The following is a 13,016-nucleotide window of genomic DNA, read 5'->3' as shown; positions in this document are numbered from 1 at the left end:
TTGTTGCAATATCCCATACTATGCATTATACATGATATTCCAGCCAATCAGCATCCACGATCTAAACTAACCGGTTTATAAATAAACGTATAGCATGAGAAAAAATGGGGAAAAATAAGAAATAATATTATTATTTTGTAGCTAGAATATGAAATGACATGCAGTGGGGTATTATGGGATATATTTGAGTTTTCTTGTCTGCGTTGGTCTGCATCGGCGTCCTTCCGGCGTCCAAGACTCGAACGGAAAGGGGAAAGCCTTGGCTGTGATGCCGCTGGATGATGGCTGCTTTCGGGATCTTAAGTTACGAACACCGGCCCCTGAAGCGGCCACGACTCGGACCTCCGGACGTTTATCCACAAGACCCAAAGCAAAAAGAGGTCAGATAAACTTCAATCGTTTCTCAAACCAACGTTGCAAAGAGAAATTGACACAAAGAGCCTATTTTGAAAGGAGCCCTTAGCTACGCTATGGTTGCTAACGTTAGCTAACGTTAATCCCCCCCAGACGGCTATCAGGCCCAAAACAGTCTCTCTAGCAATAACAATGAACAGCTACTTGGCTTGTCAGCTTGCCTGCTCGTACTGAAAACACCAACCAGCTAGCTATCTTGATAGCTTTCTATGGGGCTAACGTTAACAAGTAATTTAGTTAGTTAACGCTAGCTAGGTAAATGATACGACAAAGATCATTTGGCTAACTTTCAAATTAACAAATATTGCACGAACCATTGTTTGCATTTCAAATAACATTAACTAACGAACAACACAACTAGGATACATTTGGAGCAGCTTGATAGATACTTGGCCAGCTAGCTAGCGTGATTAGCAACTAGCTACTGTAGGATAGCTAGCTAAATGTCGTCATTTTCATAAATTGGCAAACAGTCAACGTTAACGTTACCATGTTGTTGTGTTATGTGTGTCTAACTAACGGTTTTATCATGTGCAATGTATTTCTAGCTAGCCAAATGTCCTAACTAACGTTACTAGTTTAGCTACCAATACCATAGCTAACTAACTAATTAGCTAGATAACGCAGCCATTTAATTTTAGCTCACGTTAGCTAGCTAGCACTGTCTGGAAATCTCGTTTACTGCGTCAGGAGACCATTTTTGTCCAAATTGATGTGGGGAACTATCGGTCATGATTTATTTAGCTACAATGACATGTCACTTAACATATCAGGCATATGTGGAATGGGATCCTAAGACTTAGTTTTTTTTTTTTATAGCCAAACAACCTAAACTCAATTTGATTATCTAGCTAGCTAGTTAACTAATTGGCTAAGCAGGCCCCCACTGAGATAATCACCATTTGTTTTGTAAACAGAGGTGGAGAATGGGATGTCCAGTGTCTTGTACATGTGCTCATTGGGTGACTTCATCAACTGCATGGTCTGAATTTCACAACAGAGAACTAATGTAAATAATTTGTGTTCCAGGATGAATTGACTGCGTTGAATGTGAAGCAAGGATTTAATAATCAACCAGCAGTGTCTGGAGATGAACATGGAAGTGCTAAAAATGTCAACTTCAATCCCTCAAAGGTGATCTAATACTCATCACTGTTTCTTTGTCATCTGTATCAGACACGTAGTGAATCATGCATGTTGTAGGATCTCTTGTTCATAGCATTCTTTCCTATTACCCAAACAGATTAGTTCAAACTTCAGCAGCATCATTGCAGAGAAGCTGCGCTACAACACCTTTCCAGACACAGGCAAACGGAAGCCACAGGTCAACCAGAAGGACAATTTCTGGCTCGTTACTGCCAGGTCACAGAGCTCTATCAACAACTGGTTTACAGACTTGGCTGGGACTAAACCCCTCACCCTGCTGGCCAAGAAGGTAGGACTTTGTACCAAAACACCCCTGGGGGCACGTTCAGCAGAGCACCACATCGTGATAGAAATATGTTACTGTATGTAGAACAAACAAGGCTCTGACATGTAGACTAAGGAATCATGCTGGCTCTATTGATTACATTTCTATCGGCAAAGTTCCAGAATGTTTGCCTGCTGAATGTGGCCCTACTCTTCCTGTGACCAAGTCAAATTTAACCGCAATATGTCTGCCTTGGGAGACTTATACACTATCTTCCTGAAATTATCCAAAGTAACTTAATTGAGATTTATAAGACTGACACATGTCAATTATAAAAAAAAGTATGTTATTTCTCTGCAGAATCTTCCTTTACTGGCTTTGTTTGGGGTTTGTGTACCAGGTGCCGATCTTTAGTAAAAAGGAGGAGGTTTTTGGCTACTTGGCCAAGTACACAGTACCTGTGATGCGTTCGGCATGGATGATCAAGATGACCTGTGCGTATCACGCCGCCATCACAGAAACAAAAGTCAAGAAGCGGCACGTGATTGACCCCTGCATAGGTAATCAAGCACTCCTTAAAAAATATATAGCCTACCCATCCTCCCTTGAACAACATCGTTTAAAACATTCCAATATCCTGAGTGTGTTCACTGCCATTTAGAAAAGATAGGCTGCTACATCTCTAGAATTTTTCTCAGTCATGCTGCATTAACAGGAGCAAATGCCACTGGGATGAATTGAACTCTTAATGCTATGTTCTTTCTGTCTGCACTGCAGAATGGACTCAGATCATCACTAAGTACCTGTGGGAGCAGTTGCAGAAGGTGGCCGAGTTCTACCGCCAGTCTCCCAGCCAGGGCTGTGGCTCCCCTCTCCCGGCCAATCCGGCCGAGGTGGACACGGCCATGAAGCAGTGGGAGTACAACGAGAAGCTGGCCATGTTCATGTTCCAGGTCGGTTGGTCCTTTGCTCTGTCTGTCTTTTTTTTTTGTCTGTTTGCCTGCCTGTCTCAGGTTGCATGTCTGTCTCCATGTCTGCCTGCCTCAACAGGGGACCTATGTATCTCCAATGTCTGATGCGTTTGATAAGCAAAATAGATATGCTTCAGTTGGTAGAGCATGGTGCTTGAAACGCCAGGATTGTGGGTTCGATTCCCGGGGCAACCCCATGCAAAAAATGTATGCTCACATGACTGTAAGTCGCTTTGGATAAAAGCGTCTGCTAAATGGCATATTATTTTTGATATATATAGATATAATTTAGATATATTTTCACTAAACAATTTCAAATGGATTGAGTTGTTACTTGGTTAGAATTTTGTGACTTCAATGTTTGCTTTTTGTCATTACACAGCTGTCTGCAATGGCTGTCGTGGTAGTATAACCCTATTTCACTATTACGTCATCGCATAAACACCATGCTGCATGCCGGGTTCATTAGGGGGAAAATAAGCAGTAAACAGCTAGCAAGTTAGCTTCTATTTAGAGAGTGAGCCATTTCTGTGGTAAACTAAACTATGAGGTAAGCGATAAGACAATATATGTATTTTATGACTAAGGCCAGATGGAATCGTAGCATCACAAGCAAGATGAAACGGTTTGGGCATTTTTTGGATGAACATCTCTAGTTCGCCCGCATCATACAGCACATTGTTTACACTGAGTAATAGTGAAATGGAGTAATTGCATAGGGTTAAAGATGCAGTCTGGGATCTTAAGCACAACAAATTCGTAACATATTGTACGAATTAGGTTCGTAACATATCATACGAATTGCTAAACAAATATTTGATTAATTTTTGCAGGGTTTAACATATATGAAGTGGATGACGTAGTACACAAAAAACGGGGACCCGTTTTGGCTTGTGATCACCACTTTAAAAACTACTGGCTGAAATTATACAAAGTTGTGAAGCATCAGTTAAACTTACCCTAAATAAAAATCAAATACATTTTTATTTGCCACATGCGCCGAATACAACAGGTGTAGACAATACAGTGAAATGCTTACTTACAAACCCTTAACCAACAATGCAGTTTAAGAAAAAAATACAAATAGCAAATAATTAAAGAGCAGCAGTAAAATAAAAGAACAGTAGGGAGGTTATATACAGGGGGTATCGGTACAGAGTCAATGTGCGGGGGCACCGGTTAGTGGAGGTAATTAAGGTAATATGTACATGTGGGTAGAGTTAAAGTGACTAAGCATAAATAATAATAAACAGAGTAGCAGCAGCGTAAAAGAGGGTGGTGGGGTGGGGGGGCAATGCAAATAGTCCGAGTAGCCATGATTAACTGTTCAGGAGTCTTATGGCTTGGGGATAGAGGCTGTTAAGAAGCCTTTTGGACCTAGACTTGGCGCTCCGGTACCGCTTGCCGTGCGGTAGCAGAATGAACAGTCTATGACTAGGGAGTCTTTGATCATTTTTAGGGCCTTCCTCTGACACCGCCTGGTATAGAGGTCCTGGATGGCAGGAAGCTTGGCCCCAGTGATGTACTGGGCCGTACGCACTACCCTCTGTAGTGCCTTGCAGTCGGAGGCCGAGCAGTTGCCATACCAGGCGGTGATGCAACCAGTCAGGATGCTCTCGATGGTTCAGCTGTAGAACTTTTTGAGGATCTGAGGACCCATGCCAAATCTTTTCAGTCTCCTGAGGGGGAATAGGCTTTGTCGTGCTCTCTTCACGACTGTCTTGGTATGTTTGGACCATGATAGTTTGTTAGTGATGTGGACACCAAGGAACTTGAAGGTCTCAACCTGTTCCATTACAGCCCCATCGATGAGAATGGGGGCGTGCTCAGTCCTCTTTTTTTTCCTGTAGTCCACAATCATCTCCTTTGTCTTAATCACATTGAGGGAGAGGTTGTTATCCTGGCACCACACGGCCAGGTGTCTGACCTCCTCCCTATTGGCTGTCTCATCATTGTCAGTGATCAGACCTACCACTTTTGTGTAGTCGGCAAACTTAATGATGGTGTTGGAGTCGTGCCTGGCCATGCAGTCATGGGTGAACAGGGCGTACAGGAGGGGACTGAGCACGCACCCCAGAGGGGCCCCCGTGTTGAGGATCAGCGTGGCAGATGTGTTGTTACCTACCCTTACCACCTGGGGGCTGCCCGTCAGGAAGTCCAGGATCCAGTTACAGAGGGAGGTGTTTAGTCCCAGGGTCCTTAGCTTCGTGATGAGCTTTGAGGGCACTATGGTGTTGAACGCTGAGCTGTAGTCAATGAATAGCATTCTCACGTAGGTTTTCCTCTTGTCCAGGTGGGAAAGGGCAGTGTGGAGTGCATCATCTATGAATCTGTTGGGGCGGTATGCAAATTGGAGTGGGTCTAGGGTTTCTGGGATAATGCTGTTGATGTGAGCCATGACCTGCCTTTCAAAGCACTTAATGGCTACAGACATGAGTGCTACGGGTCGGTAGTCATTTAGGCAGGTTTTCTTAGTGTTCTTGGGCACAGGGACTATGGTGGTCTGCTTGAAACATGTTGGTATTACAGACTCAGTCAGGGACATGTTGAAAATGTCAGTGAAGACACTTGCCAGTTGGTCAGCGCATGCTCGGATTACACGTCCTGGTAATCCGTCTGGCCCTGCGGCCTTGTGAATGTTGACCTGCTTAAAAGTCTTACTCACATCGGCTACAGAGAGCTTGATCACATAGTCATCCGGAACAGCTGATGCTCTCATGCATGCTTCAGTGTTGCTTACCTCGAAGTGAGCATAGAAGTGATTTAGCTTGTCTGGTAGGCTTATGTCACTGGGCAGCTCGCGGCTGTGCTTCCCTTTGTGGTCTGTAATAGTTTTCAAGCCCTGCCACATCCGACGAGCGTCAGAGCCGGTGTAGTACGATTCAATCTTAGTCCTGTATTGCCTCTTTGCCTGTTTGATGGTTCGTCGGAGGGCATAGCAGGATTTCTTATAAGCGTCTGGATTAGAGTCCCGCTTCTTGAACGCGGCAGCTTTACCCTTTAGCTCAGTGCGGATGTTGCCTGTAATCCATGGCTTCTGGTTGGGGTATGTGCGTACGGTCGCTTTGGGGACGACGTCATCGATGCACTTATTGATGAAGCCAGTGACTGATGTGGTGTACTCCTCAATGCTATCGGAAGAATCCCGGAACATATTCTAGTCTGTGCTAGCAAAACAGTCCTGTAGCTTAGCATCTGCGTCTGACCACTTCCTTATTAACCGAGTCACTGGTGCGTCCTGCTTTAGTTTTTGCTTATAAGCAGGAATCAGGAGGATAGAGTTATGGTCAGATTTGCCAAATGGAGGGCGAGGGAGAGCTTTGTACACGTCTGTGTGTGTGTGGAGTATAGTTGGTCTAGAGTTTCTTTCCCTGTGGTTGCACATTTAACATGCTGGTAGAAATTAGGTAGAACGGATTTAAATTTCCCTGCATTAAAGTCCCCGGCCACTAGGAGCGCTGCCTCTGGATGAGCGTTTTCCTGTTTACTTATGGCCTTATACAGCTCATTGAGTGCAATCTTAGTGCCTGCATCGGTTTGTGGTGGTAAATAGACAGCTATGAAAAATATAGAAAATTCTCTTGGTAAATACTGTGGTCTACAGCTTATCATGAGATACTCTACCTCAGGTGAGCAAAACCTCGAGACTTCTTTAGTATTAGATTTTATGCTCCAGCTGTTGTTTACAAATATACACAGACCGCCACCCCTTGTCTTACCTGAGTCAGCTGTTCTATCCTGCCAATGTAGCGTATATCCCGCCAGCTGTATGTTATCCATGTCGTTGTTCAGCCACGACTCGGTGAAACATAAGATATTACCGTTTTTAATGTCCCGTTGGTAGGATAACCTTGATCTTAGGTCGTCTAATTTATTTTCAAATGATTGAAGATTGGCTAATAGGATTGATGGAAGAGGCAGTTTACTCGCTCGCCGTCGGATCCTTAAAAGGCACCCCGACCTACGTCCACGATATCACCGTCTCTTTCTCATGTGAATGACGGGGATTTGGGCCTTGTCGGGTGTCTGTAGGATATCCTTCGCAACCGACTCATTGAAGAAAAAATCTTAGTCCAATACGAGGTGAGTAATCGCTGTCCTGATATCCAGAAGCTACGGTGGCAGAAACATTATGTACAGAATAAATTACAAATAACGCGAAAAAACACACATAATTGTACAATTTGGTTAGAGGGCTGTAAAACGGCTGCCATTTTCCTCGGCGCCGTCCTTCACAAAAAACGGGGACCCGTTTTGGCTCGTGATCACCACTTTAAAAACGACTGGCTGAAATTATACAAAGTTCTGAAGCATCACTTTAACTTACCCTAAATACTTCATGCTGTAGAAGAACAAGCAATAACAAACGGTTGTTTGCTTGTGTCCAGGATGGCATGCTAGACAGACACGAGTTCCTGACGTGGGTGTTGGAATGCTTCGAGAAAGTCCGACCTGGAGAGGATGAGCTTCTGAAGCTGCTGCTGCCCCTCCTGCTACAGGTAATGCCTATATACCATCCCTTTAGCACCCATCATCTTAATAATCAGTTGGTGGGTGCTTAAAATTGTCCTATTTCACACATGTACAAGTGTGTATTAATATGCTTGTGTGAATTGGAAATGTGTTTTTTGCATATCCCACTCTCCCTGAGACCCTCGAAGAGTGGGGTTACAGCCATGGTCTGCCATTATCAATGGCGACCCTGGAGCAATTAGGATTAGGTACCTTGTTCAAGGGCACATCGGCATACCTTTCACCTTGTCAGCTCTGGGATGCGAACTAGCAACATTTCAGTTACTGGCCCAATGCTCTAACCGCTAGGCTATCTTTCTCCTAATGCAGTGATGGATTTCATTCTCCTTCCAGTAGCAAACCACATATTTCATGTGGAAGAAGTAACTTGAGGAGACAGAGATGTAGTTTATCTTCATGAATCAGGAAAAGTCCAGGTTTTCTGACGTCCTCTAATTATACAGTTGGGGACATTAAAAACTACTTTTTCAAATTACCTTTGGTGCAGCAATGGTACATTGTTAATGTGAAAAACTCTCGCAGGGTGGTGGCAAGCACCAAGTTCAGTAGCAATCATCTAACAATAACCTATCTAACAAAAAACATTTCTGACATATGCCCTTGGAGGTGCCGTTTAATCCACTTCAAAGCAAATGTTTTTACCTGAGCTGCAGTAAATGTTAACTTTTGAATACCCCCAACTGTACGTCATTGAGGCTGACCTAGCTACCCTCTCCTCTGTTTTTCCCTGTATTCCATTGCTGTGATCACATGTCAGCTCTGAAGAGTTTGAACTGACATTGTGAGTCGTGTCCCCTCCATCAGTACTCAGGGGAGTTTGTGCAGTCGGCCTACCTGTCCAGGAGACTGGCCTACTTCTGCACGCGACGCCTCAACCTACTGCTAAGCGACGGGAGCCTGGGACCTGGTGCCGGGGGGCACCCGGCCCACAGCATCCTGGCGCAGCCGGGGAATGCCCTGCCCCCCACACCCACCTCCCAGCCCACGGGGGGCAACCAACCCCAGACCCCCTTCACAGACTTCTACATCTGCCCTCAACACAGGCCCTTGGTGTTTGGGCTCAGCTGCATGCTACAGGTACACACACACACACACACACACACACTGAATAGCCTTTCCACTGAACTGAATAGATTGTCTAATACTGCTACTGCAGTACTTTTACACTACTATTAATATTACTGTTAAGCCATAAGGCTAGTATAGTAAGTACTATTACACTACTATTAATATTACTGTTATGCCATGAGGCTAGTATAGTAAGTACTATTACACTACTATTAATATTACTGTTATGCCATGAGGCTAGTATAGTAAGTTCTTTTACACTACTATTAATATTCCTGTTAAGCCATAAGGCTAGTATAGTAAGTACTATTACACTACTATTAATATTACTGTTATGCCATGAGGCTAGTATAGTAAGTTATTTTACACTACTATTAATATTACTGTTATGCCATGAGGCTAGTATAGTAAGTTCTTTTACACTACTATTAATATTACTGTTAAGCCATAAGGCTAGTATAGTAAGTACTATTACACTACTATTAATATTACTGTTATGCCATGAGGCTAGTATAGTAAGTACTATTACACTACTATTAATATTACTGTTAAGCCATAAGGCTAGTATAGTAAGTACTATTACACTACTATTAATATTACTGTTATGCCATGAGGCTAGTATAGTAAGTACTATTACACTACTATTAATATTACTGTTAAGCCATGAGGCTAGTATAGTAAGTACTATTACACTACTATTAATATTACTGTTATGCCATGAGGCTAGTATAGTAAGTACATGGCTATGTTGGTAAACTAGCTCTGGTTACATCATCAGTGTTGGTATTGTTCCTGATTTAAAAATCTATTGTAGACTTCATTTTTCCTGATTTCCAATATTGTCAATCGCATCCCTAAATTCTTCTTCTCCTGGTCTTGGTTTTGTCAGAGTATCGTGCTGTGCTGTCCCAGTGCCCTGGTGTGGCACTACTCTCTGACAGACAGCCGTAACAAGACGGGTTCCCCGCTGGACCTACTGCCCATATCCCCCTCCAACCTGCCCATGCCAGGGGGCAACAGCACCTTTACACAGCAGGTAAGGCCCAGAGTCTGGTTCCTGTCAAGGTTTCTTCCCACCTAGGGAGATATTCCATGCCACTGTACCTTTGGCATTGAGTTTATATTGTTTAGTGTTTGAATTATGACTAATGCATTTGTGGTTTGGATTACGACTAATGCATTTGTGGTTTGGATTACGACTAATGCATTTGGGGTTTGGATTACAACTAATGCATTTGGGGTTTGGATTACGACTAATGCATTTGTCAGTTGGTTGATTGAATGCCCTCCACACGCTGAGAGGTTGACATCAATGCATGGCTATTGACTTTGTCTTCTCAGTCGTCCCGTCTGCTTATCTCAGTCTTATCTGTGCTTTTCCCTCAGGTCCGTGCAAAGGTCAGAGAAATAGAGGAGCAGGTCAAGGACAGAGGGCAGGCTGTGGAGTTCCGCTGGTCCTTTGATAAATGTCAGGAGACAACTGCTGGTAAGGAAACTGCTCCTTCATGATTAGATCATAGACACCTATAAAATGACATAACATTGCATCCAGACAATGACTCTATGGGCCGGTTTCCCAGACAAAGAGTAAGACTAGTCCTGGACCAATGATCTATTTCGACAGAGATTCTCCACTGAGCATGTTTTATAGTCCAGCACTAGGCTTAATCTTTGTCCTGGAAACCGGCCCTAGGTGTATAAGGAAAAAGGAAATTAGGTACATTTTGTGTATTACTTTGATTTACTTGTTTTCGCCAGGCTTCACCATTGGAAGGGTCCTACACACCCTGGAGGTTCTAGACAACCACAGCTTTGAGAAGTCAGACTTCAGCAACTCCCTGGATTCCCTTTACAACCGCATCTTCGGTTCGGGCCAGAGCAAAGACGGCCACGAGGTAAAGATGTTTTCTCTTACATGACAACTTTTGCATATGTCAAGTCTGAAGACTTTAAAGGCCCAGTGCAGTTAAAAATGTGTGTGTTTTTTCCCCCCGTGTTTTTATATACAGTGCATTCGGAAAGTATTCAGACCCCTTGACTTTTTCCACATTTTGTTACGTTACAGCCTTATTCTAAAATTGATTAAATAATTTTTTCCCCTCATCAATCTACATACAATACCCCATAACGACAAACAAAACAAAACAAACATAAATACCTTTAATTATGTAAGTATTCAGACCCTTTGCTATGAGACTTGAAATTCAGCTCAGTTGCATCCTGTTTCCATCGATCATCCTTTGTTGTTGTTTCTACAACTTGATTGGAGTCCAAATGGAAGAAGTTTGGAACCACCAAGACTTCCTAGAACTAGCCGCCCGGCCAAACTGAGCAATCGGGGGAGGAGGGCCTTGGTCAGGGAGGTGACCAAGAACCCGATGGTCACTCTGACAGCGCTCCACAGTTCCTCTGTGAAGATGGGAGAACCTTCCAGAAGGACAACCATCTCTGCAGCACTCCACCAATCAGGCCTTTATGGTAGAGTGGCCAGACGGAAGCCACTCCTCAGTAAAAGGCACATGACAGCCCGCTTGGAGTTTGCCAAAAGGCACCTAAAGGACTCTCAGATCATGAGAAACAAGATTCTCTGGTCTAATGAAACCAATATTAATCTATTTGGCCTGAATGCCTAGCGTCACGTCTGGAGGAAACCTGGCACCATCTCTACAGTGAAGCATGGTGGTGGCAGCATCATGCTGTGGGGATGTTTTTCAGCGGCAGGGACTGGGAGACTAGTCAGGATCGAGGCAAAGATGAACAGAGCAAAGTACAGAGAGATCCTTGATGAAAACCTGCTCCAGAGCGCTCAGGACCTCAGACTGGGGCGAAGGTTCACCTTCCATCAGGATAACGACCCTAAGCACACAGCCAAGACAACGGCTTCGGGACAAGTCTCTAAATGTCCTTGAGTGGCCCAGCCAGAGCCCGGACTTGAACCCGATCAAAAACAATTTAATCAATTTTAGAATAAGGCTGTGGAAAAAGTCATGGGGTCTGAATACTTTCCGAAGGCACTGTATATATCCATCCACATTGAGGTTGGAATAATTCTGTGAAAATTATGATAATACCCTTTTAGTGTAAGAGCTGTTTGAAAAGACTGCCTGAAATGTCAGCCTGTTTTGATGGGATGGAGTTTTGGCCACTCATGGTGACATCACATTTAGTTAATAGACCAATAAGAAAAAAAGTTCCAAACCTCTGTCAGTAACAGCTAATTTTCAGTTTTCCCCTCCCTACTCAGACCGCTCCCAGACAGTCTAGCGAAATTTGTGTTTGAGAAATGTCCCATTGCTATGAAGTTATTTTTGTTTCTTTTTGACCATTTAAATTTGAAACAATCACAGTAAGGTACTTAATTGTTACCCAGAAATGATTTGATATTGTGATAAAAATGGCTGCATTGGACCTTTTAATGGTTTTCAATCACAGATGAAAAGGCAAAATGTCAAGTGTGAGCAAGAGGCCAACTAACACCATCTGGCCCTAATCATTACAGTAGAACACATAGAATTTCTTCTTCTGGAGACAATTAACTGTATTCTATTCTATTGTATTCTTCTAGAAACACTACTTAGATGGCCCCAGACACAGGCTTCCGTGCTGTATGGTCTTCTCCCTGACATGTTTCTCTCTGTGTAGATGTCCCCTGATGATGACGCCGTGGTGACCCTGCTGTGTGAGTGGGCGGTGTGCTGCAAGAGGTCTGGCCGTCACAGAGCCATGGTGGTGGCCAAGCTGCTGGAGAAGAGACAGGCGGAGATCGAAGCCGAGGTGAGAGGGAGGGCCGCACACTTGCACATACACATTTCCGCATCATGACTACAGCACCGTGACTGCCCCACAGTGACACATGGCCTTGAGTCACTCGGCCACGGCTGTTCCCGAGTATTCTCAACGATACTTCTTGCCTCATGAAAACAGGTCTCTCTTGCAAAAGAGATTTTAATCTCGAGATTTCACCTGTGTAAATAAAGGATGAAGATGGCCACAGCCTTTAATAACAAGATTCTAAACTATTTTAGAAGATGTGAGGTATAGGTTTTTGTATTTCCTCAAGGCTATTGTTGTTTGCAATGCTGTCTCAATCCATTTAATTAAATTGTATTCCCGGCAAACTTGTGTATACAGTAGATGTAAAACCGAAGAAACGATTGCTCAAATGTTATACCATTCTTATCACAGGTGTAAGGTATATTTGCTCAATGGCAGTGGTTCTCAGGCTATGCATGTGATTGTCTGTGTTCAGAGGTGCGGCGAGTCGGAGGTGGTGGATGAGAAAGGATCGGTGTCATCGGGCTCTCTCTCGGCGGCCACCCTGCCTGTGTTTCAGGATGTGCTCCTACAGTTCCTGGACACCCAGGCCCCCATGCTCAGTGAGTCTACCCTTCACTTCACTACTAGTCAATTATATTCCCTTATTTGGGTTGTCTGCGGCTATGTCCCAAATCACACCCTATTCCCTATACTGTAAAGTGTCCACCCACTCTGCCCAGATTTCGTAACCTAATACATCTGAAAATAAGCAGTGAGCTCTATTGACAGAGCGGTGCGCTTTCTCGCAGCGACTTTTGAGGATTTTACATGTTGTGGTGTTTGTCTGCAAAGTTGTTTCCGCC

At 43.8% G+C, this 13,016-nt stretch overlaps 1 protein-coding gene across 4 annotated transcripts in view; it reads left to right on the top strand.

Moving 5' to 3' along the window:
• Positions 1–257: 257 nt before the first annotated feature.
• The window catches only part of LOC311107875 (mediator of RNA polymerase II transcription subunit 12), a 50,869-nt gene continuing 38,110 nt past the window's right edge, over positions 258–13,016 (top strand). For all 4 annotated transcript variants that reach the window (XM_084150454.1, XM_084150456.1, XM_084150455.1 and 1 more), the window contains exons 1-12: positions 258–380; positions 1,444–1,548; positions 1,658–1,849; positions 2,226–2,385; positions 2,603–2,778; positions 7,185–7,295; positions 8,134–8,406; positions 9,287–9,433; positions 9,784–9,883; positions 10,156–10,292; positions 12,040–12,171; positions 12,647–12,773. In XM_084150454.1, the coding sequence (XP_084006580.1) occupies positions 279–380; positions 1,444–1,548; positions 1,658–1,849; positions 2,226–2,385; positions 2,603–2,778; positions 7,185–7,295; positions 8,134–8,406; positions 9,287–9,433; positions 9,784–9,883; positions 10,156–10,292; positions 12,040–12,171; positions 12,647–12,773 (1,762 nt within the window). In that variant the 5' untranslated portion in view covers positions 258–278. The remainder of the gene's footprint in view (positions 381–1,443; positions 1,549–1,657; positions 1,850–2,225; positions 2,386–2,602; positions 2,779–7,184; positions 7,296–8,133; positions 8,407–9,286; positions 9,434–9,783; positions 9,884–10,155; positions 10,293–12,039; positions 12,172–12,646; positions 12,774–13,016) is intronic.

The sequence above is a fragment of the Coregonus lavaretus genome (assembly GCF_964263955.1).
Source record: "Coregonus lavaretus genome assembly, chromosome: 32".
Taxonomy (NCBI): domain Eukaryota; kingdom Metazoa; phylum Chordata; class Actinopteri; order Salmoniformes; family Salmonidae; genus Coregonus; species Coregonus lavaretus.
Note: the sequence above shows the minus strand (reverse complement) of the source record. Positions and strands in the feature narration are given on the sequence as shown.